The sequence below is a fragment of the Anas platyrhynchos genome, chromosome 20 (genome assembly GCF_047663525.1).
Source record: "Anas platyrhynchos isolate ZD024472 breed Pekin duck chromosome 20, IASCAAS_PekinDuck_T2T, whole genome shotgun sequence".
NCBI lineage: Eukaryota > Metazoa > Chordata > Aves > Anseriformes > Anatidae > Anas > Anas platyrhynchos.
Genome location: NC_092606.1, coordinates 11,175,403 through 11,203,246, shown reverse-complemented (window position 1 = coordinate 11,203,246; position 27,844 = coordinate 11,175,403). Strand labels below are relative to the sequence as shown.

The 27,844-nt window shown below is 44.6% G+C and overlaps 1 protein-coding gene across 12 annotated transcripts in view; it reads right to left on the bottom strand.

The window, feature by feature from the left end:
- Positions 1-27,844, bottom strand: part of TSPOAP1 (TSPO associated protein 1) — a 68,843-nt gene that overhangs the window by 4,693 nt on the left and 36,306 nt on the right. For 4 of the 12 annotated variants that reach the window (XM_027446022.3, XM_038165666.2, XM_072026237.1 and 1 more), the window contains 17 exons: positions 27,529-27,749; positions 24,963-25,072; positions 23,326-23,435; positions 21,134-21,949; positions 20,455-20,606; positions 19,069-19,659; positions 16,816-17,118; positions 16,321-16,500; positions 11,802-12,929; positions 11,084-11,210; positions 10,780-10,931; positions 10,428-10,596; positions 7,892-7,963; positions 7,479-7,517; positions 6,120-6,223; positions 4,218-4,289; positions 2,912-3,040 (listed from right to left, as the gene is read on the bottom strand). In XM_027446022.3, the coding sequence (XP_027301823.3) occupies positions 2,912-3,040; positions 4,218-4,289; positions 6,120-6,223; positions 7,479-7,517; positions 7,892-7,963; positions 10,428-10,596; positions 10,780-10,931; positions 11,084-11,210; positions 11,802-12,929; positions 16,321-16,500; positions 16,816-17,118; positions 19,069-19,659; positions 20,455-20,606; positions 21,134-21,949; positions 23,326-23,435; positions 24,963-25,072; positions 27,529-27,749 (4,475 nt within the window). The other 8 variants (XM_072026234.1, XM_072026235.1, XM_038165663.2 and 5 more) reach the window with 7 other exon arrangements.

Below are 27,844 nucleotides of genomic sequence, written 5' to 3'. Positions count from 1 at the left end.
TAGTTTGTGATCATAACTTCTTGGACACTCCTCTTTGTACTGCATTTTTTGTTGCTCAGTCTAATACCAAAACGACGTTACTTTGAAAGTCAAACTGCTTTACCTTTTTCAGATGCCAGCACTTTAAGATTTACTCAAAAATAATTCTAATAATTCACCTTCCCCAGTTCAATTTGGAAAGTTAATTGTCCTTACCCTCAGGCCTTTGGCATAGCATCAAGGAGAAGGGAAATGGGAAGAACATACATGGTGAAAATTTTAAATCCAAGAAGTTACAGGCAATTTTAAAATCATTCGTGGTCATGCTGGAGAAGCTTCTGTTAAGACTGGAACTAGCTTTAATACAATCCAAAGCTCTGATGTTAATACCATAGTGAGTATGCATGCTTGCTGATGTGTTAGGTCTCAAGATGAAACTGGCAAATTTGTTGGGAGACTTTTGCTATGTTGTGTCCCAGAACATTCAAACAATACTTCTCTAGAGGCTGCCATGCATCTTCTGTCTTTGGTGATTTTTTGCATAAGCCCTGTTCTCCCGCCCCGTCTCATCCCAAACAGGAGCAGCTGTATGTGTTCTGCCTACATATACATGCCAAAACCACACTTAACTAGCATGTTCATAAACTCTGCAGAATGAATATGACAGAGTTTGGAAAGCCTCATGCTTGGCTGTATCACTCAGTTTATGACAGCTCGGGGATGGCCCTTAAAATATGTTTTCTATAGGAGAACATGTTTCTTCTTGCCTTACCCTTCAAGTGTTTTGCTCATAGGTCAGGATGCTGTAACTGATGACACAGCCAAAAACTCAGTGGGTCAGGTCTCTTCTCAGGACTCACTAAACATAACTAAATGCAGTTATCTAGTACAAGCTTCATTATGAGCAGGATAAATATACTGTTTTACATGGGGGCAAACATTCCCTTCCTATTTGGAAGCTGTTTAGATGGAGCTGGACTGCAAAGCACAAGCAGGACTGCACATAATTAGATTGTTAAGCCAGAATCACCAAGGACAGGTGTGCTGGTGAAGCAGGAAGGCAGCAGGACAGGAAACTGTCTGCCACCACATAGAAACAGACAACAGAAAGTCATGCTTGCATAGTTAATGTTGACTCCCAGTGATACAAAATTGGCTTAAGCATCAAGAACTGAATTTTCCAAGTTCCCAGACTTCACAAGGAACAGCAGCTCATGGATTGGCCAAGTGACAAAGCTACCAAATCTATCCTGGCCTAAGGCTTCCCGCTCTGCAAACCCCAAGTCTGATCAAATGCAATGAAAAGCTCTGTTGCATCTCTGGCATAGAAACACAAATGAACTGAAGGCCAGGCAAGCCTGAAACAGGTCTATATTAGGAGGGTTTATCATGTTCAAGAGGTATTCCTGTTTAAAAAAGGTGTCATGAATCACAAAAAAAAAATACAGCTTTGAGCATCCAAGGATATATGGGCCAAACTGCTGTGTCCAGGTGAACAATCACCTCCTGCTGAACCCAGCCACAATGGAAAGCGGAGAGAGGAGAGGAGCAGTGGCAAACTGTAAAGCATCAAGGAGGAGCATCTTGTAAGCTCATAGCTGCTAAACCCTGGTAGTAACAGCTCATTAATTTCTCTGATTGCTCAGCAAGGACCAGCCCTTGTTGGCTGAGATCAAAGTAACTGAGTATCCAAAACAGGCAAACATAAGGGTCCAAAACCACTTCTGGGTTTAGAAGATGATCCAGCCAACTACCCTCAAATCTTATTTCTGAGGCTGTCCTTCCACTTTCCCTCATAAGAAGACATTGAGGCTGTGGGACAAACATTACACCAACAAAGCTTCAAATGCCTGGAAGCAAAAGAGGGGGCTGTAGGTAGAGCTTGTGCAAGTCCAGGCAGCATTTGAAAGGTAAGTGGGAAGTGAGTAAAGGAGGAGCAGGGAATGAAAAATAAGACAAATGACACTGCAGACAGATGGAAAGCGAGGGTGACACCAGTGAAGAGTTTGACAGAGGAGGATTTAGGACCGCATACTTCCTTAAGGATTGCCTCAAAGCCAATCTAGGCCTGCTCTTCCACACTTTTAAGGGCCTGTATAATAACCTCTCCGTGAAGAACTGAAGGTTGAGGAATAAGTACATTTGAACTGGGACGAGGCTGTGTCACTCCCTGCCTCCCACTGTCTAGAATGCCACAGCACAGGCAGTGACCAGAGAGGTGTCACACTTTTGGCCTTGCTTTCTGAGGACTGACTGAATCTGGCAGATGACCCCAGTGTCCTGCTTAAGCATTTGCTTGAAAAGTATCAGAAACATAATGCAAGGGAGATAGCCCAACCTTTGAACCCCTTGCATCTGTGGGTTGCTCCCATAGCCTTAGCCTGTGGATCCACTCCTCAGATCTGTTTGATCCTTCCCTCTATGTTTTTTTTTGTTTGTTTGTTTGTTTTGTTTTTTTCCTGAATACTCCTTGGACAGATTTAAGATACATCTAACTTGGGATGGGTGGAAAAGCATTGGTGCTTAGGTGTCAATAACTCCAGAACTCCTTGGCATGGATATGAGCAAATATGAGGAATTTCATGTGTCTGGGGATCTGGCTGAACTGCTTTGCTTGCAGCAGGATTTCACCACTGACCTTTGTGTGCATCTGAAGAACTTGCTGGTGGGACCTGTGATGTTCTTTGCTCACATGACAATAACAAGCACAAGGTCCCAGAAAATGTTCTTGCTTTGTGTCTCATTTTGTACTATACTGTCTTTAAGAAGAGCTCCCGGTGCTCCCTTCTAAAGTTCTGGACTCCCATGGGATGAATCAAGCTACATGCAATAATTTAAATCACTCCATCAGATGCTGCATGCTGTGCAACACCCACTCTCCAACCATGTCACAGCTTGGATGTCTGTACTATGCAGAGTCTCACAATCTTACCTGGCTCTCAGAACTTGGTGGAAAAGCATCTTTATCTTTTGAATGAAGTTCCTCAACCATGCCTCCATCTGAAGTTACAGCTTCCAAGAAGTTTGATGGGACAAGCCCTCTCTGTTGGTTCAGCTCTCCCTGAAAGATCAACGTTTAGTTCCCGTATCAGGTTTCCTGGCTGATGGAAAAATAAATAGAGGTGCAGCCCTATTCCAAGAAGGCTATGCTATGGCCTGAGAGAAGCCCAGGAGCACATTCATGTTGGAAGCATCCTCAGTAAGTTTCACAACTCACATTCTTGCTTAGTTGTGGAACAATTCAAAATGCAAAAACACATGAGTGTAAAGGAAGAAAAGATGATGGCAAGCTATGACAAATGTATTCCAGCAGCATGGACAGACACCTCTAAGTTGTAGACTATGAAGACTATTTGCACTTTATAAACTCAAAAAAATTTTACTAATAACCTGGAAGCAACTGGAACATGATTGTGCCACAGGATTCCTAAAGGCCTTTCATTTGTTCTGGTATTTAATTTTTTAAAGAATGAAGTACTGCTAGTGCAATGCCCTGTAGGCCTTGTCTCTATGCTCACTGACATCTGGAGCTGCAAACCAAGCTTGGCTGTCTTTCCAAAAATTTGTCTCTATTTCAACAAGAGGTAGCTGGGTGAGACAAAACAACCCCAGCAATGTTGTCTGACCAACGCCATGAAGGAAGTCAAACAAAACATTCCTAACAATGCCTCCAGACCTCATCTAGTGGTGCACCTCAACTTTGATGTATGAATGCATACTGTTTTCTGTGCAGGAAAAGAGGGATGATCCAAGGGCTAAGAAACATGTCTAACACACAGCTTGCTGGCAGGCACGGTCCCCAGCTATCCACAGTAAATTAAACAGATATCAATGTTTGTTGAAGTTGGTTTGTTGATGTGTTGCAGGATGGGGATCAGCATAGGTTTTGTTCTTATATGTTAGCCTCCTGTCCTGGTTAAGACCATGTGTCAGAGTCCTTGGCAACAAATCAGCTTGTAGCAGATGCTGATGCAACTAATGTATGTGCAGTAAACACATCTTAGGCTTTGGGAAACCTGCAGTCAATTTAGTCCAAGAAAGAAACTCAGAACCATTTGGAATACTAGGTTTAGAGGAGAACACGGACTGCAAGAAACAATCTGTTTATTCTAAGGAGGCATGTGTTCATGTGTTCCAGCAGCAGAATATTTTGTCCCCTAATTTTTGCTCTCCTGCCACTAGATTGAATCCAAGGATTTCAGACGTAGCCAAAGGACCCAGCCAACCCCAATACTTACGTAATAGAATCCATCATCATCCATGGACCCAAACACAGTGATAATGTCCCCTGCGCTGAAAGTCAGTTCAGCCTGCAATGAACAAAAGGAAACAATAGTCACAGGAGGAGCACTGCCTGGAATTTCTCACAAGGTTGCCCTGGGCTGCTTACACAATCTCACCATGAGTGAGGGAGGCCATTGTGATAAGACTTGCAGGAACAGAATGCAGAACAACCAACCTTGGAAACTGTGGAATTCATTGTTGAGTAAGCATTTCATAAAGTAGGATAAGAGCAAAATTTGTCTCGTAAACCAATTTTAATAGAACTTCAAAATGGTACCTACCACCTGTTATAGAAAGGGGTGCAAAGAACAAACTAAACAAGCACCAGAAATGCCTTTTTTTTTTTTTTTTTTCCTTTTAATATAAACACTAAATCCCCCTTTACCTCAGATGACTGTTCTGTATGCAATGCTCAGGGTACTCCTTGGAGCACAAGACCAAGGCCAAGGATATATGAATTCTCTTCTAACGGAAGGAATCCCCCCAGTTACAGTGAAACAGTTGCTCTAAGATAGAAGAGGTGGAATCTTTCAACAGGCTGCATAATGGGCAAGACCCACTGAAGACGTCTTTACATGCAATTCCCAGACCAATGGAAGCATTGGCTCGAAGAGACCTACTTCTGATATATTTACTTTATTTAATTCCCAGTACTCGATTTCTCTCCTGAGGCTGCAGGTTCAGGTTCCTACTGATGGCAGTGAATGACTTTGTCCTAGCAGAAAACAACTTCTAGGGAACTTCACTCACAGAGAACTGCACAGCTGATCCTATTAGGTGTTGCTGCAGGTTCAGAAACACCAAATGCAGCTTTCCAGCAAATCAAGTGACCAAATTTCCTGTGAGTTAGAATGGGGAACACCTCTAATAATGCAATGTCAACAGCACCTTGTTGACAAGGGCTCAAAAAAATTCTTCAGTCAGATGTGTGAATACCTACATAAATGCTGGTTGATGCATGTTTTTATTGTCTCTCTCCTAAAATAATCCATTAAACCCAAAATACTCTGTCCTCAGAAGCAGGCTCTTTTGTTCATAAAACACACAGACTGGGTGTCAAGCATTACCTGTATTGTGCCACCTCTTGGCCATACATTCTTTTTACTAATTATGGGGTTAGTATTCAGATTCTTTCCATGTATATGTTTGCTCAGAGTAGACTGATGCTGCTACAGAGGAACAGAAACAGAGCATGTTCTAATTCAGAAAGTCTTTTTTGCTGGAAGGATTTTGTTTTACAATCTTTCCATCAGAAACATATTTATCCACAGAATCACTGTTTGGATTATATGTAGAGACTGCTTGAAAAGCCGAGCGTAGAGGACTGGTCCATTAAATTGGAATTAAGTGTTCTTGCTTGAACAAAGACCTACACAGGTAGCTAACACAAAAGACATGCTCCATAAAGACACATTCACCATAAGTATCAGAAATCAATTCTGACCCTTAATCGGGTATTTCCATTTACCACAGGATGCCCCGTACAGTTGCTAGCAGCTGGGGCTGTTTAGTCCTGTCTAAACACTTACAGGATGCTACAAGGCCATAAGATGCTCTAATAGCTTCACAGAGACAAATACTGAAAATGATTAGGGGTGTGTTGTTTCATACTCTTCACAGAATAATAACTGACCACTGTTATTAAGGAATGCATGAGAGAATTTACTGGCAAACTTTATATTTTATGACTTCAGCCAAACAGTTTTAGTCATTATTTTGCCATGCTATAATTATCTTAGTCTTAAGACCAATTATAATTATCTTTGTCTTAAGACCAATGTCTTAAGTGTCTCAGGACAAAAGAAAAAAAGAGTGGAAAAAGAAAGGTATTGGAGGACTGAGCAGCTGCTGGTTACCTCTGCATCTGCATTTGGAGAGCTCTCCTTAGGATTATAGTCAAAGACAGCCATCATACTTCGAGGAGTAAGTAGTTCAGCTTCAAAGTCCTGATGCTTCTGTCCTGGAGGACAAAAACATAACAAAACATGCTGAGCTGGAAGCCAAAGGACAAAATACCAAGTCACAGCAGCTCTTCACTCTTCTTGGGAGTAAACTGAATAAAATGAATACAAGAGGGAAACTGAATGAGCAAGAGATCTTAGAGGACCCTGAGATAATCTGATAAAGCAGATTTCTGATCTCCTGCATTAACTCACAGAACCAGTGACATCTCTCACTTGCAGTATCCTGGTATCCTGCCTATATATACAGGAATTTTATTTATTTATTTATTTTTTAATATACTAACAGACACGAACACACAAGACAGCAGTCTCTTTACAGTGTCTCAAATGGATATTTCTCTTTTCTACATGTAAAAATTATCCTGAGGAATAAATAAGTGCCAAGGAAACAGCAAGACCCTAAACAACATCAACAGGCAGTCCAGCCACACCAGCACAAAGCTCAGCACAAAGGGAAGTGCAGGCAACACCCTGCGTTTTTACAACCACCTACCTGCTCAGCCCCATTAAAGACCTGCTCTGACTCTACAAAAGCAAAGCTTGACACGACAGAAAACACAAACTGTCCAGTCCTTCATCTTACAGATCTGATCCATTGTATGGGTTAGCGGGGTGTTTGCAGGCTTGAACTCTCTTGACATCAATAAATCACAGAGCACCTAAGCATAGAGAGAACTCCTTCATGGGACCTTGGATTTTAAGGATCGCAGCATCAGATGAATGAGAGATTACCCTGCCCTTGCAAAGCAAAACCATGTGTGCCCTTCTCCTCCAAACAATCCCTTGTTTAGTCAAAGGCCACTGCAGTCACTAATAAAGAACTACAACTCTTCTTTTCTGAGAATGACCATTCTCTTACAGTGCTCTGAATGATGACTTACAGCTACAGGACAAGAAGCAATGGGCACAAACTGAAATGCAGGAAGTTCTGGCTGAATATGAGGAAACATTTCTTTGCTGTAAGGGTGACAGAGCACTGGAACAGGTTGTGGAGTTGAGGAACATAGAGGTTGTGGAGTCTCCATTTTGGAGATAGTCAAAACCTGCCTGGATGCAACCCTGTGCAATGAGTACTAGGTGACCCTGCTTGGCAGAGGGGTTGGACTAGGTAGACTCCAGAGGTCCCTTCCAAACTCAACCATTCTGTGATACAGGATGTTGGATTGGCCCATGACCACAAAACTAGTGTCTGTATTATGATCATGCCAATGTAACATTCCCCTTCTTATAGTAAGAAAGAGCAATTCTTACCTGTTTGAGACTTGTGCTTCTCCTGTTTATCCAGTTCTGCTGGGGAAAGAAAACATCTTATCAATGGATATTCATCTTTCAACAGTGTCCACACCACATAACTGACAAACAACAATCAAAAGAACAAACGCCACAGCAGCAAAAAACAGAAGCAAACTGTTCATGCAACTCAAAGTCTAAGCCAGTAACCATGACTCAAGGATGTAATAGGACGCAGAGGTCAAGCTCCAAAACTATAAAAGACATTACTGTTGTTAAAAAAACTTAACATCAGCAGGGATGGAAGCTCTTTCCACTTCCTAGCAGTCGTACAGAGACAAACATCTGAGGGTCCTGTAAGCAAGCAGTAAAAATTCAATGCAGTCTGTAATCCTATTGCAAGAAACAAAGAGGAAGCAGTGGGTGACACAGACCTTTCTTGGAGCGTCTGGGTTTTGGAGGAGGGACGGTTTGGCGGCGTGGAGGTGGAGAAAATGTGCCATTTCCTTAATAAAAACCCAAAAAAAGCAAATAAATAGACAAGAGAAACAGACAGTGAATGGAAAGTGAAAAGCATCTTGAAGAGTGAACACGCAACAGAGTGGCATGACATGCTTCCCCTGGGAAGCAGACACTGTGATTTCTGTGCACAAGGCCCCAATCTCTATTTATTGTATGTGGACTCAGACTAGGCATGATCCACATCCTAGATATATACAGAATTCCACATTGTATTTTTGCCCATAATTGACGCCACAGTACACATCCGACAAACTTTGCCACTTAGCTGCATTTTATCTTTCAGAAGCAGCACCACAAAGATAAAATAAAGCCTTTGTACCATTCATACCTGAAAAATGCCACGTGAAGTGAATCCCATCAGCTCAAGTGGGAAGGGATCTTGGGATGTCTCTTGTTAAAACTTCTGAACAAAACAGGGTCGATACTGGATTTGGACCAGGCTGCTCAAGGCTTTGCCTCACTGGGTCTTGAAAAACTCTCAGGACAGGGATTCCCTCACCTCTTGAGTCCTGTACCAATGCTTATTTATCCTCATAGTGAGAGATGTGTTTCTTTTATTTGATCAAAACTCTCAACTGATTATTATTTTCCCTTTTCCTTCAGCCATGCAGTACCATGAACTGCCTGGTTGTGCCTGCTCGCTAACCTCTTTTAAGGTGCTAGAGGGCTGCCAGAAGTCATTCTTCACATACTCCAAGCCTTCTCTTCTCCTAGCTAAACAAGCCACAATTCCTCAGCCTCTCATTGTACAAAATGTTCAAACACAGCCACTGCCCCTGTATGGCTCTTCAATGCTTGAACATGTCCCTTGAAGTTCCAGAAAAGGGAGGATTTCTATAGAAGCCAGCACATACATCCCTAGAAAAGTCCCCAGCAGAGCCTGCAGGAGTACCCAGACCAACCCCTTAGAGGCATTCCCTCAATTACCAGGCTGTAATACCAGTTTACAACAGCAGGAAAACTGAGGCACTTACAGCCCAGCTGTGTAAGGGAACAAGGTTTACCATCTCTGCACACACCCCCACGTATCTTTTTCACTATCCCCACTCTTCTGGAAACTTTCAAATCCACTACGTTTCATGCAGTCTCAGAGCTATTAAGGTTTTTATTCTGAGAGGACGCAACATGGGAGGGAACAGAGAGCCCTGTACATCCAGACAGGTACAAAGCCCACCACAGGCATCAAATCACCTCTGGGTACCAGGGAATAAATTCAAGAGAAACATTATGAATGTTCCAGGGGTGAAAAAAGCCTCAGTAAAATCTCTGCTCTCCGTAGACATGAGAGGGGCCAACAGACACAAACCTACCAAAAAGCACACAGCCACAAAGTGAAAGCAACTGCCTCCAAGTCCTGTGCTCATGAGGACTCACCTTCCAGAGACCCACATTTAGCAGTTGGGCATGATTAGACCCTTAGTCTCAAGGGCTGGACAATAGGTCTCAATGAAGGGGAACAGAAACAAGTTTGATCGCTTCTTTTTCATTTTTCCTTGACTGTCTGTGAGAACAGCTCAGTCCTTTGCCACCCCAAGCACCCAAAAACCTCATACGTGTGCTGTTTCAGCCTGCTGAACTGGTGAGGAAAAGGTGGCTGGCCAAAACACAAATTTCCTCTCGTTTTAACAAGTGGAAAAGGTCAAAGAATTGTCACTGGTAGCAGAGAGTACAAAAACAAGCACGGGATGAGACGGGGGGATAAAAGCCAGACAGGTGGGACACAGTATGTTGACAGCAGTCTCAGGGCAGCTCACAGCCCTGCAACTGCAGTCTAACCCAGCCCAAGCAGTAATAGCTGCAAATCCCAGGGAAGATTCCTCTCCTCTCTCTGAACATGAGTGGAAAGAAACAGGAAAGCCTCTGCAGTGCGTAAACCACTGAACCATGTACTTCAGGGAGTGAGAAACAGCCCACGGACCAGGGTCTACCCATTGTACACTCTTGCCTGACTGCCTTGCTGTCTCAAACCCTTCCTACCATTCACTATGAGTCTCTGCCCATCTTCCTCCTTTCCCACATTGAAAATTCTGTCACCTAAGAGCCTACAGGCTCATTTACAAACTCACAAAACAAGAGAGCACAAAAGTGAAAACTGTGTTCACAAACTTCAGCTGCTCTTCAAACTTTTGTTCCTCCTCCTCTACTGAGGATCAGCTTCACCAGCTTCTGTGTGGAGTTCAAAAGCACAATACTTCAAGCACTGGACCAACTCAAGCAGCTGCAAATGCAGCTCTGGGCAGTGCTGTCCCACTCTAGAATCTGGTATGAACCAAGATCTCAGACATCCCTTCTTGCCACCGCTGTAGCCACTAAACAAGCATTCAGACCCTGGTGATGAGCCATTTTGGTGGGCTGCATTGGCCACAAAACTTGACAGCACAACTGAGCTTTCTACAGTTTTCAGCAAGGATGCATGAGGGCACAACACACATAAAGGAGATACAGTACCTATGCTCTCCATTGGTGTGTCGGCAGGAAGGAACCCTTGCTTTAGCAGCTGCCTCTTGATTTCATTATTCTCCACCTGGATTTCAGATACCATGTTACATGGAATGTAACCCTCTCTTCCTGCACATTCACCCCGGTAAAAGCCATCAGCATCCTTGTCTCCACACACCTGCAAGGTAAAAGACAGGCCAAGGACTGTTTACACTACAGGGACCAAGACACAAAGACAACAGAGAAAGGGAATCTAAGGAAACTCCCAAGATGAGGAAGCTCCACTTCCCAAAGTTTATGCTGTCCCTGGAACAAGAGTTGGCTCCATATAGAGTAGATGTTCACTAAGATCTGCTCCTACCTTCAGGATCTGCCCCTCCTTAAATGGGAGCTCCTCTTCTGCTGCATCAGGGTTAGGAGACATAGAAACAGGATCATAGTCAAAGAGGGCCACAAATATTCTAATGCCATCATCTTTAACAGCAGTTGCTGATGCAGCACTTCTTGGAGGACCTGGAAGTAGTCAGGCGACACACCAGATATAATGTAAGCACCATTTCCGTGCCATAGACCTGCATGGCTAAAATACTATTAGCCTCCCCCATGCAATTTCCAACAGCCTCCCCCTCTTCTGCTGCATGACTCTCCCCTCCTTCCCCACTCACCTGGACTAGAGAGCAAAGGTTTCTGCATTTGACTTCTTCTTACACTCCTGTTCCCTCTTCTGCTGGGAGCCTGCCAGGCAGCTGAGCCAGACAGCTCCTGGCCCCTAGGATCTTTATTACCAGACGCCTGCAACAGGAACCACCAGAGAGTTAGTAGCAGCCTCTGCCTTCCAACTCACGTGAACAGTGCTCAGCCTAAATGCACTCCACAAAGCGCAGTGCATCCAAATGCAACATTCCTCTTCAGGGACACTCTAGAGCTGAAAATACTATGGGAGGTGGAAAAGAGAACTAAATACAGGCAAACACCCAGCCTGACAACGGGGATGCAAGGACGCAGGAAAGGGCATTTCAAATGAAGGCAATGACATTACAGTCATCATCTACACAAAGTTTTCACAAATCAGCTTATTTCACCAGGGATTCTCATTTGAGTCCCACAGCCTCCTGCTATAGGTAGGAAGACCCAGTGCGAAAAGGAATACTGCATCGGTGACACTCAGTCATTTAGCAGGAAAAGCAGAAGCAGCTAATACAAGAAAAGGCACGAAGCAGCACAGAACTACAGAATCTCCCAGATATTCTTCCAGACGGTCCTAGAGGGTCCTTTTTCTGGACAACACTGAACAAAGCAAGATACAGGCAGGCCAGGGAAGCAGAAGGGAAGCTAACGCCACTGCAAGCTGCTTCAAAACCAGAATAGGAAAAGTCACCCAACCCTTTTGTGCAAGGAGGTGCTACGTATCCCCTTCCAAGGATGTTCGAGCCTCCTTCTCCAGACAGGTGACTTACAGTCCAGATCCCAGCCCTGCTCCTCAGAGCTGCTCTCACACCTCAGTGCCTCCTTCTCCTGGCAGAAGAATTGCAGGTGGTGGTTTGGATACCCAGCCCACTCCATGTCCTGCTCTTCCAACATCTCCAGTCTGGTCAGGTCCCTTCTGCCATCCATGTGGACAACCTCAGATTGACTGGAGCAATCACTCCAATCCCCCGCACAGCTCTGGGACCTTTCTGGCCACAGCCTGCTCTCAGGGGGAGATGCACAGGTTGAATCCTGATCGTCTTCAGAGTCGTATTCAACATCTATTTCCAGGCTCCTGGGGCTGGAGCAGAGTGCTGCTGCCAAAGCTGGTTCTCCAAACCCTGAAACCACTGCATTCGTGTGGTTTCTTCGTGAGGTTCCTTGTCTGGCTCGATTGTACACATCAAACCCCTCCTTACCACCAGCGCTGCTCACTATGTTCAGCTCTTCCCTGAGGCTAGGAGCTCTGTACAATCTACTTCCCATCTGGCTGCAGTTGCCCAGCAGACGACTGCAATGCTCTGAGAGATCATTCTGTCTCTTCCTACCCATCTCAGGCTGACTCCAGATCTTCTCTCGATAGTTGTTTCCCTTCTTCTTGCTCTGAGTGGGGATTGCCCCAGTCCCAGGCTTTGGATCATTCTCCTGGTAGCCCCGGTTCCAGTTTGCCCTTTTCTGACTCCAGCCCAGAGGCTCAAACCCAGGGCTCTCATGGTCAGCATCCCCTCTGCTCTCCTTAACAGTACACTCATCCCATGGGGTCTCAGCGGACAGATCTGGGGAAGAATCACTACCGTCTGCCTTTAGAAATGGCTCCTGGATGCTGAGTGGCTTCTCGGTCCTTCCTGCATGGTAGGTAGGCATTTCCAAGGAGTCTTGAACATTTGCCTTTTCCTCCATAACACCCTTCTCATCCTCATCTTCATCCTCATCCTCAGTCACTTCAGGGATGCTAAACAATTTCTTGCTGTGGTTCTTCTGAAGTGGGAGCTCTAGTATCTTCTCCAGAATCTCCTCATCGCTGTCAGTATCACAAAGATCCATCTGTACCCAGCCCCCGAGAAAAGCAACAGCCAGGACAAGCAAAGGAAAAAAAGAGAGGAAATATGCATTAAAAAGAGAGACAGGGTTATAGTGGATTCCCTCCCAGCACAGCGGTATGAAGCAGCGACTGTGGTCTGCAGAGAAGCAAGGGTAGGAAGCAAACAATAGCAATGGGTCTTCTGGCAAAGGCAATCAGATGAATCAGCAATGCAGCAGAAAGCAAGAAAGGCATGGATGAGCTCCCTCCCGGGCTCTGCCTCTGCACAGACAACTGTCTACAACACCCTCCATCCTGCCTGCTGGACTCCCCACAGCTCCAGAATCCCCAGTCTGGGATGACGGGCCAGGAGCAACACAGATCCTCTGTAGTTGCTCGCTGCACGTTGGAGCTGGTCTGCTTCCACCCTCCACAGGGACCAGTCTCACAGCCTGTGCCCACACAAGGACCCAGAGTCCTCCCTTATCTCTCTGTCCTCACACTGGAACATAAGGAAGTGACCCTGTATAGCAGGACAACTTGAAGATGTTTCTGCTATAAAGCACCTTCCCCAAACCTTTCCTCTCATCTGTCAAGGTCCAGCTCTACAGCAGTTTGTCTCTAAATCCAGGTTAATGCAGCATTGCCATGAATATACATGAAAGTCCTTTATGTCAATGGGGTCGTGCATACTTCTATCTCACTTGCAATCTGGGAAAGAGCCTACCAGGTCACACAAAACTTTTGGAAAAACATTGAATTTTAGAACTTGTTTTGGATCAACTGTGTAAGTTATGTTTTGCCTTTTACTACATTTATAGTAAAATAAAAGGGTAGAATCCTGGAAACATACCATCATTTAACTTAGAAGATATGTCTGGAGGTCTCTGGTCCAACTTCCCTGGTAATTTTTACCATGACTTTCTAAAAACATTTATAAGTACTTAACAAAGCATATGCAGATACTGATGTTTTAAGCTACAGCCACAAGCCTGGCCATGCAGAGGTAATTAAAAACTGAACCACGATAGGGTGAAAAGGCAGTTGTAAGCTGCCTATTGATCACTTCAACCTCCATAACTTTTTCCAAGCAAAAGCTGGTCTTGAATCATATTTCGAATGGGTTAGAAGGGACCTCCAGAGGTGTCTAGTTCAATCTCCTACTTGCAATCAGGAGTGTTACAAAGACTATAGCAGTGTTTTGCTTAGCTGAGGCTGGAAAACAACAAAGAACGGAACTCCTGCACCTCTGACCCATGAGATCCATCCCAGGGCTGCATCACCTTCCTAGGAAGGAAGTCTGTACTTATGTCCAACATGAGCCAAACTGCAGCTCATGGCTGTTGCCTGTTTCTTTATTATTTGCCACCCTTTGACTTTGGCTTTCTCCTCATTATCATCCTTCAAATAGTTGCAACCAGCTACTAGACCTCCCTTTAGCCTCCTCTTTGCCAGACTGAACAAGCTCAGCTTCCTAGAACTCTGCATACGATGAGCACTCAAGGCCCTACTTTGTTAGCACAAATTAGTAACATGCTAATTTATAAATGCAACCATAAAAAAACAGTCTAGTAAGACATTTACAAAACTGGGGTCTTTGCTTTTGAGTTTTAATATAATAAGTGGTTTCTAGCAAGTTGAAGCTGCAGCTATGCAAGTGTGAGCTTCCACATCAAGGCAAAAGGAATCCAGGGACTCAGAAAACACAAATCTTGAAGAAAAACACTGTTTTGTATTTGAAAGAAGTAGAATAATGAAATTCTGTAACATGAGAAGGGTCTGGGACTTTGTAGTCCATTAATAATCAAGAAGAAAGTTAAACAACATAACCGAGATTACACTTTTAAAATCAGAACCCCTCCATTCTTTTATCCCACAAACCCTGAGTCAGCTGAGGAGACCTGAAACAACCCAGAACATTACTAAATATGCAGAAGCCTAGAAAATAGGCCTGCCAAGGCTTGGCCCAACCTCAGCCATCATCTTCCTCTACATTACAAAACAGTGTAGTGAGCTCTGTGCCCTAGATCTTCCTTCCCCCTGATGCCCCCTACCCATTCAGCATCTTGTCACACTCATGCCATCAACTCTGCATTGCCAGAACAGAAAACAATCACTTTACCAGGTCAAGAAGCACCAGTTTGCTCAACCCCTCGGAGTGTGCATGTTGTTGGTTTTTTTTGGTAGTTCTTTGTCAGGGGAAACCAAACAAACAAACAAACACACACTTTCAGGCTAATAAAATGTCCAGGAAAAGGTGACTAGTAATGGTGTTTCTAGCTGTTCTCATTTCCCCTTTTTCTCCTTCCAGGGAAACTGTTTTAACTGTTTTTATCACTTTTTTTTTTCTAGCACAATCTAGAGCTTCAACATGTTCTTCCCAGGGAGCCCACGTCTCCAGCCACCAGGCTCCTGACACACTGCCCTGTAGGTCCACCCTCCCCGCCAAAGCAGAACCCCCTTCAAAAGGGGAAAAAGCAGCAGCAGATTTACTCCAGATTCACTGCAGTTTCTGATGCTGTCTATTTAATGCTCAGCAGATCCATCCCATCTGTGCTGCAGGCTATGAGCCATACAGTTCAGCATCAGTGAACTACAACTGTTCTTTGATCACATGAAAGAAATAAGGGCGTTTCTTGCAATACAGGAAGATCACATTTCCTGCAAATCTTTCTAATTTCTCAGTCATCCAGCCTTAATACCATCCCTCATGTGCATTCATTTCAACTGTCATAATTTGTATGATTATATATCCCTTCCCAGTCATGCAGTTTTAAGCACATTTCCTGATGCAGATGCATTGTAACACTCCAGATAGCTTTAACTGTTTGAACTTGTAACATGAATAAATTATTGCTCATAATTCAACTTAAACAGTATTTTCTCACTTGTAACATCTGAATTGCAAAACTATTGCACTGCTCCTGCAAGCAATCCTTCCATTCAGAGAACACCAAGGTTTAAACAAAATCATCTGCACGACATGATTCATGTTCAGGAGTGTGTGCAGGACTAAGGCCAAAATATTACATGACCATTTTCCCTTTGTAGGGAAGGTGGATTGCTACAGAATCCATAGATGGGTGGACTTTACAGACTCCTTCGTGCTCACTGTTTCCATCTACATTAAGAACTTGGTCAATACAATTGATTTTTCACCCTGGGCTCTGAAGTTCACATTACATCCTGTGTTCTTCCAACTACTTAAACCACGGACAAATTTATTACATATAAACACTCTCCCCTCTCATGAAGAACTTGCATTTTAGCAGCTTAAAGACAATGCTGGGAGTAAAAGCAGAGCATGCAGGAACTTAGCCAAGCTGGAACCAGACCAGCACCTTCTCCTGTGAGCTGATGACATGGGATGGCTGCACTGGCACTCCCCACAAGCATCACTCTGCTACAGGTTACCTTTTCTCCATTCTCCCTGTAAAAGGGCTCTCTTGAATCCCATTTCTTCTCTTCCAGAGCTTCTGAAGACAGTTCATCTTCTTCCTCTTCTTCCAAAATATCTGAAAGGTCTGAACTACGGTTGTGCTCAGCAAAAAGGGTAAGCTGTCGTCTTCCTATTTCAGACAGTTTTTCTTCTTGCTGTGGAAAAACAAAACCAATTTCAATCCTCTCAGGCATCCTCTCTATTTCAGCAATAAAGTAATATTTTACTTTTATTCTCTCATACACATGCAGTTAAAGTGTGTTAGGAAATAAATTGGACAGCACCCAGTGCAGCAATTGGCACATGCACACACAAACGTGCATGAATACACAAAACTGACAGACACTTTATAACATGCAAAAAATGGTACAGCTTAAGACTGTAAAAGAAAGAAGAAAAAAAAAAAGGATATCAAATACAATCTATATCCCCCTCCATAGGCAGAAATTTGACCAACATACAAAACAAACCTCTCTTTTCACTCTGGACATTTCTTTCATCACCTCCTTGCCAGGGGACAACCTCAGGAACTCCTGGCAGCTGCTCCCACCTGCGGTTGCATCTCGGGAGGTGCTCTCTGTCCTGTCAGCCTGGCCTGGGGCGGGCACAGGCTCTGGGGTCAAGTGCTTCTCCTTTGTCTCTCTCTCTCTTTCAGTACTGGGACTTTTTAGTGGCTCTTCCACAGAGCACGTACAGCAGGTCTCCATATGTATCTTCAGGCTACTGTTAGATGGGGTCTCTAGCTCAGGTGCTTTGGTTACAGATTGTTCCATCTGGGAAACAAACAAAAAAAAAGGCATCACCAGGATAACAGCATCATCTGCAGGACCTTCCTGTGCCCCCCCCCACCCCCACCTCCAGTGCATGCTCTATTTCTACTCTTCTGCAAAGGACCCCTCAAGGACAATTTGAGAATTTCAACCTTGGTGTCCTTGCCAGCAGTTCTGAGGTGAATGACACCAGTCTGCTGCACCCCCCACCCAGCCCTTTCTTGGCAGGGAGCAAAAAGAAACCTGGGGGAAATGTCATCCAATACTTGTGAACCAAAAGGGGACCCTTAACCCCACTACTCTGTCTGAAATACCATGTGTTCGGTGTCCTCGGTGCATGAAGATTTTGGCAGTCAATTTTGTATCATAGAAGGCTGGCCTGTACTGGAACAAACTCCTCCTTAGAGTTACCTGAAGGTGGGCCCTTCCACTACAGCACTGTGCTTTGCACCTGTGCAAGTCCAGCCACCTCATATGTCACATACAGGCCACAGAAGCATATCAACAAATAGTTTTAGAGCCGCAAGAACAAGATGAGCCCAACACATACAACCAGGCCATTTCCCATTCTGCTGTTCCAGAGGAACATCCTGCGCACTAGCTTGCAGGTTAGCTTGAGCTGGAGGTGAGGACACTATCCCAGCACTTCCTGGAGCTGGTAAGTGCTGTGAAGAAAATGGGATTCTGTGAAGAATATAGACAGAGAGTACAGCTGCACAGACAGGAACAAGGAGGGTAAATCAGGCAGGCCTTTATCAGCCATCTCCTTTGCTAACCGTTCATCTAAAAAAGGTAGCCTATCTCCACTGCATTTTGCAACAAAGTACAGTTTTGTCCTTATGTACCAGACACACTTAGCAAATATTCACAGGATCAGACTCCAAAGGAGATTTAGACACTGCAGCACCTAGTTTCTAAATGCCCCCTGAGTTTAGGCAAAAGCTAGGCAGGTCTGGATCTCATATTTAATCTGACAGCTAGACTCCTTCTGCCCTGCTTCTTTTTGTTGACAGCTGTGTAAAGACAGACAGTTTGTACTGGGCATCCCAGTACCAGAGGGACATAGAACTACCAGAGTGAGTTCAGAGGAGGGCTACAAAGATGATGAGAGGACTGGAGCACCTGTCGCACACGGACAGGCTGCAAGAGCTGGGTCTGTTAGCCTCTAAAAGAGGAGACTGAGGGGAGACCTCATCAATGTGCATAAATATCTGAGGGGAGGGTGTCAAGAGGATGGAGCCAGTCTCTTTTCAGTTGTGCCCAGTGACAGGACGAGAGGCAATGGGCACAAACTGAAGCACAGGAGCTCTGGCTTCTGAGAGGGTACTTCTTTACTGGGGGGGGGGGGGGTAGGGAGGTGACAGAGCACTGGAACAGATTGCCCAGAGAGGTAGTGGAGTCTCTTTCTCTGGAGATATTCAAAACCCACCTGGATGCCATCTTGTGCAACGTGCTCTAGGTAAACCTGCTTGGGAGAGGGGTTAGACTAGATGATCTTCAGAGGTCCCTTCCAACCCCAGTCATTCTGTGATTCTGTGACACAGCTACATCACTGGGCAGTGCCCCTTCTTGCTACAGGGCTTAGTCTGCCTTGCACAAGTCCACCCAACTGGAGAAGATTCTTGGAAGTCAAAGACAACAGCAATGCCTGACTAACACTGACATGAAAAACAGTAGGAACATCCTTTTCACCATCCAAGCCCAAAGAGTTCTTGCTTTCATAACTCTACTCATGCTCTGGTTGCACACACGCAATCAAGTAGTGAGGGTCTTCTGCTCTTGCAGGTACACAACAGCAGCCAATGCTGTTTCCTGGTTTGCCAACCACTGGACGATGGCCCAAATAAAACAGTGCATCACAACAGGAGAAAGACAAACAGCAGCATGTCATTCCATTCCCCAAAATGATTCATTCTCTTTCCCAGCACACGAGGCACGAGACATTAAGCTTACCTTCACCTCTGTCCATTTGTCTGAGCTTTTCAATTCTGCTTCCTTTGAAGGGCCAGGCTCTGTGCCCTCACCAGGGAACACTGTGCTGCCAGCTTGCTGAGGAGGCACAGTCAGACATTTCTTGTCTTGTGCATCGCCTGATCCCTCTGGGAAAGTGCCTATGGTGTGCACCAACGAAGCACTGGGAGAGTAGAGGTGCAGTGGTGAGGAGGCTTTCTCTGGCAGAGATCGTGCTGAGCCATCGTGGCTGGAAGAAAGATCAGTCAATTTGGCATCTGAGATATCAGTGGAAACTTGTTGAAGCAAGAGTGCCACTGTCTGGTGCATGGGTGGGCTGCGTGCAGACAGAGAGCCCCTAGGATCTCTGCAGGGCAGTCTAGAGGTAAAAGTAGTAGAAACAGCAGAATCTGAATTTGAAGAGTGACGAGATGTTCTCAGCAAGACTGAGGAAATCTGGGCTGGAACTGAATCCACTGACTCTCCATACAGAGACATTGTTCTCACAGAAACTTCCCGGCACACCTGGAACATCTGAAGCTGGGACAAGTCCACAAGAATGCTCCCAGCTGTTGGAGAAGTAACTTCTATTGCCTGCAAGCAAAGAACCATGAAACAGTTGTTTATTGTGCCCAGTTCAGCCTTTCTGAGAATGGCAGCTCCTGAACCCAAAGTTAACAAGCGTCCCCTAACAGTAAAGAGAAAGTCACAGCTTTTGGGTATAACATCACTGGCAAAGATGAGTTATTAACTTTCCTGAGGCTTATTGGCAACACCATGGTGAGGCAGCACCATTATGCCTCTTCCCCACCCATGTTTCAGGTGGGCACACCACAAACATGGTAAAAGGAAGACTGTAATGCTGGGATAAAAAACATACATGAAAGACAGTCCACAGAAAGGAACTGTTACTATGTTCTGAAGAGATTGGAATCAAATTAACAAGCTAAGCACCCATATGAGGAATGATGAAACTCCCTACTGATGCCACCACAAAGCAATTTAACCATTCTGCAGTTACTGGGTCCCCACTTGGGATCCCACAAATCTGGATCTGCCCTAAGTTACCAACCTGCAGCAAAGTTAGCCACTGTGTACTATGCTAATGAAGTATTAATCAGAAAAGTCCCTTCCCAGTAGAAAAAAAAATCCTCCCTTTTTAGAGCATGATCCTTTTTCTCCACTTCTCATGAATACACAAAGTACCTCTCAGTCCTGCCCAGGTCACAGGAGCACCACAGTGACATTAACACTCATCACATGCCTGACTTGTACAGTCAGTGGCTGCTTTCGATGTCTTGAAGCTCTGAGGTTGCCCCGTTGACCCTGCACCAGCCTCCAGCCACCCACCTGCACAAACATCAGCCTTGCACAGTATCAGCTCCATACCTTCTGTCCGTCCGCGTACACAGCGTAACCAGTGACTCGAACTCCGTTGGAAGATCCTTCGGCATCAATAGTGACAGGTAACCAGCTGATAACGAGGATACCTGGCGAGGGACCAGCTTCTACCTGGACATCCAGAGGAGCATCAGGCGTACCTTTGAGAAAACAAACAGACTTTTTTCTTGCTTACCTCACTACAGCATAACACTAAATTAAACCCCTGTTTGTATCAAAAAGAAAACTCTCACACCAGACTTGTCACTGCAGAACCCCAAGCCTTGGGAAGCGCAAGACAAAACCAGAGCAAATAAGGTGCTCTTGTTCTGTGAAAACATTAATGCACAGAAAACAAAACTTTGCAAAAGTAGCTGAGGCCAAGATGCAGCAACCCTTAGAGCAAGGTAAGTGCAGGTCACAGCAAAACAGATTGTCCATGTCCCAAGAGGCATGCTGCTCAAATCAGCAAAGGGGATGTCTTCTCAGAGCAAATGAAAACAGAAGTAATAAATTCTTAAAATAAAAGAAGAACAAAACATTAAGACGAAACAGTACAGCATCTCACACCTCAGATCCTAATAAACCTTGCTTCCCTTTACTCCAAGGTTTCACAGCAAAGTTCAGACAGAACTCTCTGCCCCAAGCACTTCCTGCACAGTGGCAATGGGCATGACTGCTCTGATACCTGCTAGTGGGGTAGTGAAGTGTATCACAGCTGAGTTCTGCTCCTGCCCCTCTGGGACCTCTTCCCAAGGAGTTTTCAAGGGTCGGGCTTCCAGCTTGGCAACATACTGAGTGCTTGGCTGCAGGTTGCGGAAAGCATACCAGTAGACCCCTGGTTTTGTTATGTCACATTCCTCCCCATTGAGATACACTGCATGGTTATAATTGCTGTTGCAGGGAAGCCATGTGACTTCTGCTGATGTGGCAGTGACGCTTCTGACTTTCAGCATAGTTGGTGCCAAACAAAAATCTTGCCCCACAAAGAAAGTGCATCGCAGTTTATCAGAACTGCCTTGCTCTGTCACGCTCTGCACAGACACACGGTAAGCCTTCGTCTTTAAATCCAGCTTTTCAATCACTGTTTTGGTCTGAAAGCCACTCTTCACATTTTGACGTAGCTCTTCATCCACATAGATATTGTAGCTTTGTATGTCTGGGCAGCCAGTCGGCAAAAGTGGTGGTTCCCAGCCTACAACTATGCTTCTGGCAAGCTGCTTGATCAAAGTCAGTTTTCTTGGGTAAGGCACTGCTGTGTGACTAACAGCTTCCTCCTGGTCTCCTTCTGCTCTACTGGCCAACGGACTGATGCTACTCTCTTCAATGGAGAAATCACTCTTATCCCCACTGCTGGTGCTTGCACTGACAAAACTTTTCTCTTGGTATGAACTATGGGTGAGATCATTCAGCTCCGAAGGCAGAAACGTCATGAGGTCATCATCTGAAATTCGCTCAACAAAATTGGAGGGGACCAGCCCTCGCCGGCCATCCATCAGCTCCCCTAAACAAAAAACAGGAAACCTGTTACCACTGCACCTACCATTCAACCTTCCAACTCATCTGTGAAGACAATGTGACAATTTCTATGCTAGGTCATAACTGCACTGCAGTCAAGAATAAAGAAAGCTCTGGGATGTTATCCCTGGGCAAGTTTGCTCCATTTCCTACAGCTGCTCTTGTTACATCCCAATGTCCACAGTGAGATAACTCACTGTGAGATAACTACACACTTCAGAGCCAACTAACCACAGAGTGTTTTGTGTAATTAAGGGTTAAGCTTAAGGGTTTTTCCTACTTCATTATCCTCTTGTTCTTCCTCACAGCTTGTTTTACTAACTTAAATGTCTTTTTCTATTTTTCACAAACTATGCAAGCTATTTTATGTCTTCTCCCAGCCAAACAGTTTTGGTTTTCACAGTACTTCCCCATGGAATTTCATTTATCCAGTTCTGTATTCAGCTCTGGCCTTCTTTTTAGTTCCCTCCTTTGCTATGCTAGCTTCTGTAATAAAGATGTCCCGAAAGGACACATGGGGATGACTGATACCACAGCATCTAAGTGCAAGAACCATCAAATCAGTATTAAATGAACACTGTATAGGGACCGAACCTACTTTCAAATTCTACCTACAGCAAATCAACTGAACGCAGGGAAAGCAAAAAAAAAAAATAGTAAAGAATAATCTTTTTATTCTTTAAACAATAAATAAATAAATACATGAGAAGCTTGGAAATAGAAAGAAAGAAACAGACAGTCAAAGAGTAAGCAGTGCAACATGGCATGCATTTGCCTCAGCTCTTGCAAAGCACCTGAATAAATCAGGTCCCTATATCCCCATAAGTATGTCAACTCTACAAAGAAACTTCACTACAATTTACAGTCCAGAATTCTTTGTTTCAATTCCATCCACCCATTAGTCAACAAGGACCATGGTTTCAAAGGTGCCAAAAGCACACTGTATAACACCAAACAGGATAAAGACTGTGGTTTAGACTGCTTAGCTTACACCTTACTATGCCCAAAAGAGCAAGAGATGATCAAGACTATCAACTGCCTGTGGTCCCTGGCTCAGTAGGCAGCCACTGGAAAGAGGGTAAGAGACCACCTGCAGAAGGCACCCATAGGTTAAACTTGGTCCTCTCCATGGAAAGTAATGGCAAAACTCCCACTGAATTCACCAGACCAGGATTTCACATTTTAGACGTTAATCATGATGCAAATAAACTCTTTTCCAATAGAACCTGCTCTTCCCACTAGCAAACTGGCTTTGGACAGGAAACATTTATCTTGAGCTTTTAAGATTCACTAATTTATTTTTTTTTATGGGATCAAATCTCCACAGCAGTTCAGTCACATTCCACTTCCACTAGAACACACCTTCAAAGAAGCCATCTTCATCCATGTCTCCATAGATGTAAATATACTCTCCAGCAGTCAGTGGAAGTTCTGCCTCTGGATTTTCATTAGGTCCATCAAATGGATTGTAGCTGAAATAATCACAAAACAAAACCTTACTTCATACAGCAACTTTCATAGCAACACCTTCAAGCTATGCTGTTAGAACAGCTTACATTTTAGCTGCACCCACCTTTTGTAAGCAGCAAATTCCACAAAGGTCAAGCCTCCAGCTTATGCTTTTATATATAACCAACACTATATTGCTCCATGTTCAAACAGCAGCTAGGAGTGCTTTGTTGAGTGGCAGAAGAGATGTCTTTTGACTTCTGAAGTAACAGATCAGCGTGACTCAAGGAAGTGTTTTAAAAAGATTTGATTTACCTGAGTGCCTGCTGTTCTCCAGATTATATCAACTGAATAAGTTTTAGGATTCTGCATTTTTGAATTAGACATCCTTAGATTCACCTGCACTCTTAACTCTTATGTACATAGTTCTCTACATTTCATGCACATAACTGCTTTGAATCAAAGCTCCTCAAACACGTAAAGCAAGCTTTACCAGCCATACAACTGTCGGGGATAAGCACAGCAAAGAATCTCAAAATTCCCATGTTTCAAACCCTAAGAATGAGCTGATTTGTGCAGAATGTTACATATGAATGAAGAAAAGGTTTCTAGCCTTCGTAATTACCCAGTTCTTAGGATCCAAGTTGTCAAGAACCAACTCCCAGTGCTGTAACTCCACATTTTAAATGGCAGTCCAAAAGTACATTAAATTGTTAAATAAATGCATTGGTGATAGTATTTGGGCTCCAGATAGTTCTAAGTTACCTACCCACAAGCCAATCGGAGAGCCTAGTAGAGGAAAAAGCCTCATAAAGAAACTTGTAAGAATCTACTGCCAATTCCTGCTCTTCAGTCATTATAATGGTTTCCAGCATGCTGAAGCAATGCTATCCTTTCTGAGCTGAGCAAGACCTTATGGGCACAGGACTAGGACATGAACACACAGGTCATATCTGATCTACTCCTAACAAGTGTAGAATCATCCCAGTTCTTCTCCTTCCAGTCAACAGTCTAAAAGCTGAATCATATGCCAACATTCTTGGAACTGAAAAGAGGGACTTGGCTTTGACCATAGCAACTCAATGGACAGCAAAAATGAACTGGAAAATCTGGTGTTATTCTTTCCTTCTTCAGTATTACATTGTTTTTAGTAATAACCATAAAGATTTCAGCCAAAACTCAATTCAGGAATTCTGTGCTGAAGTTTTCTTAATTGTTGGAATAAGATTTTCTTGGAGAAGGCTACACAATTCTCTAAAAATCAGACTGAGGAATGGGTCAATTCAGAACTCAATTTTCCATCCAAAATCATTTTCAAAAGAAAAATTTCAACCGGTGCCGCTTGCTAACGAGCTTGCTATATTTTTGTTATGCTGAATGCACAGGCTTTGCTTGTGGAAGAAATGCAAGTCACCAAAAAAAGTCCAACAGATGAGTCAGGTACATGGTTGAACCTGACGGCTTTCCTTAACAGTGGTTCATGTCATAGATCAGGGTAAACTAGGCAAGTGTGAGATAACCTGTCTAACCTTAATGAGGTGACACATTACCTGTATCGAGCCAGGAAGACCTGGAGCTTTGCAGGGCCTTGGCTACCTGTCTCTGGCATTAGAGAGATGCTGTCAACATCCAGTTCTTCCATTTCACTCGCTGTGTCCACCTAAAAAAACACATTAAAGATGAAGGATTAGATATGGTCAAAATCAGAATGAAGGAATACTCGAAAGGTTCCAACAGTAGTGAACAAGTCCTCTAAGCAGATGTATGTGGTGAGTTTGGCCAGTTTGGCTAAGGATTAGTCTGGAAGAATGATTTTTAGGGTGAAAAGGTAGTACTAAGAATGACAGCTCCAAGCTGCAGTTTCAATGGTTGCAAAACATTGCAAAAACTCCTTGCCCAGGCAGGTGATGCAACCTTGGGAGAGGTTTCCACAGAGCTGGTGGATCTCCCATTGCTGAAGCCTCAGCTAGGTAAAGCCATGGCCTCACTGAGCCAGTGTTGGTGGGCAGTCCCACTATGAGTAGGAAATTAGACTTGAAATTCTGGAAGTCCCTTCCACTGTACATATCTCCAATGCAGTAAATTCACTTCCTCCTATCTCTGTGACCCTGTATGAAATACAAATGGTAATGGCATCCAGGTGGGTTTTGAATGTCTCCAGAGAAGGAAACTCCACAGTCTCCCTGGGCAACCTGTCCCAGTGCTCTGTCACCCTCCCAATAAGGATGTGCCCCCTCATATATAGCCAGAACCTCCTGTGCTTCAATTTGTTCCCGCTGCCTCTTGTCCTGTCACTGGGCACAATTGAAAAGAGACCGGCTCCATCCTCTTGACATCCTCCCCTCAGATATTTATACACATTGATGAGGTCTCCCCTCAGTCTCCTCTTCTCCATGCTAAACAGACCCAGTTCTCTCAGCCTGTCCTTGTGTGACAGATGCTCCAGTCCTCTAATCACCTTCATAGCCCTCCTCTGAACTCTGGTACTTCTACGTCCCTCTGGTACTGCGGAGCCCAGAACTGGGCACAACATTCCACGTGTGGCCTCAACAGGGCTGAGCAGGACGGGATCACCTCCCTTGACCTGCTGGCAACACGCTTCTGAATGCAGCCCAGCATCCCCTCAGCCTTCTTGGCCACAAGGGCACATTACTGCCTCCCAGTCAGCCTGCTGTCCACCAGGACTCCCAGGTCCCTCTCTGCAGAGCTGCTCTCCAGCAGGTCAGCCCCCAGCCTGTGCTGGTGCTTGGGGTTATTCCTCCCTAGGTGCAGGGCCCTGCACTTGCCCTCATTGAACTTCATGAGGTTCCTCTTGGCCCAGCCCTCCAGCCTGTTGAGGTCCCTCTGAATGGCAGCACAGCCCTCTGGGGTATCAGCGACTCCTCCCAGCTTTGTGTAATCTGCAAACCCACTGAGGGTGCCCTCCGTTCCTTTATCCAGGACAAAGGAACTTGCTGATGGGCAAGTTGAACAGCACTTGACCCAGTACTGACCCCTGGGGGACACCACAAGCTACAGGTCTCCAACTAGACTGCACCACTGAGCACAACCCCCTGAGCTCTGCCATCCAGCCAATTGTTAATCCACTTCACTGTCCACTCATCTAGGCTGCACTTCCTGAGCTTGTCTACGAAGATGTTTTGGGAGACATTGAACAACAGTAATTACACTGAACAATAGTAATTTCTCCCACCACAGAACTGATAGTAGTCAGATACATGTTCCTTTCCAGGTGTGACCATCACTTTATCACTAAAGATGACAACTTCTCAGACCTTACACAGTGGTGGGCACTGCTTGGCACACGAACTTCCCGGGCTCTGTAGCTCAAGACTTCAATGTCCTCCACATGTATAATGTGGCACTCCATGTAGCCTCCAAAGTTTTAGCTGTTCAGTAAACATCAGTGAACCAAGAGACCATGAGCTGCCTCCTACACCATCACACCCAGCCCCACTCACAGCAATAGCTTACCCTAAATTGTTGTATCAGTGAGTATGAAAGACTGCTTAAATGAACCCTGTAATACTACATAAGAGCTCCTGGGGAAGAGAAGAAACCGCCATCTATGGTATCTTGGTGACACAAATAGGCAAAGCCTATTAACTTCACCCCTTTGCTAGCACAAACTCAGCATCTTGGTGTATTATGTATCATGGTGTATTAGAACAAGTAAAACTAGTACTCCTAACAGAACAAGCAAAGAAGCTCGAGTCCCTCATTTACAGCTCAGGGACAAAAACAGTTTGGGCATAGTCCCTCAGCATGCTGAAAGTAACAGTCTGTAAACTTTATGCTTGCAACCATGGCTGAGGCTTAACCAGAGCTTCCCCACACTTCTTACCATATGACCTGCCCACTTGCCTCCTTCTCCAAGCCCACAGTACTCTGTCTAGTCAGTTGATTCCTTCCTAAATTGCAGTAATATGTACAAATGAGCACTGCAGACATGGGCATCCAAGACCTTTTCAATTCTTCCTACAGGTTTTCTCACTTTGCTACAGTTTTCTTCAGTCAGCCAGAGGGAACAAATGCAACACCAGGAAATACAGGGCTCTCTGCAATGCATTTCTTGGCTTAGAAAGGACAGGTCCGAGAGGGGACTCCCATACTGACCTCTGGAGTTGGGCAGGATTTTGGACTGTTCTGCATGGATTCTGATTTTGAAGAGCTTGACTGAGATTCAACTTTTTTGGCTTGTTTCTGAGAACCAGTAGCAGAAACTGGGGAACCAACAGCAGCATCAGGAACCCGCTGTGATGACTCCAACTCATCAGTCTCTTCATTGTGAACCTTCTTTGTGCTTTGGTGAGTAAGCAATGCAGGACCAGTTGAATCTGCAATAAAATAACCTATCCATTACTTTTAGCCGCAGTCAGAATACAAGACCAAAAGTGAGTATCACAGTGAGCAAACACCCCTTTAGAGCAGC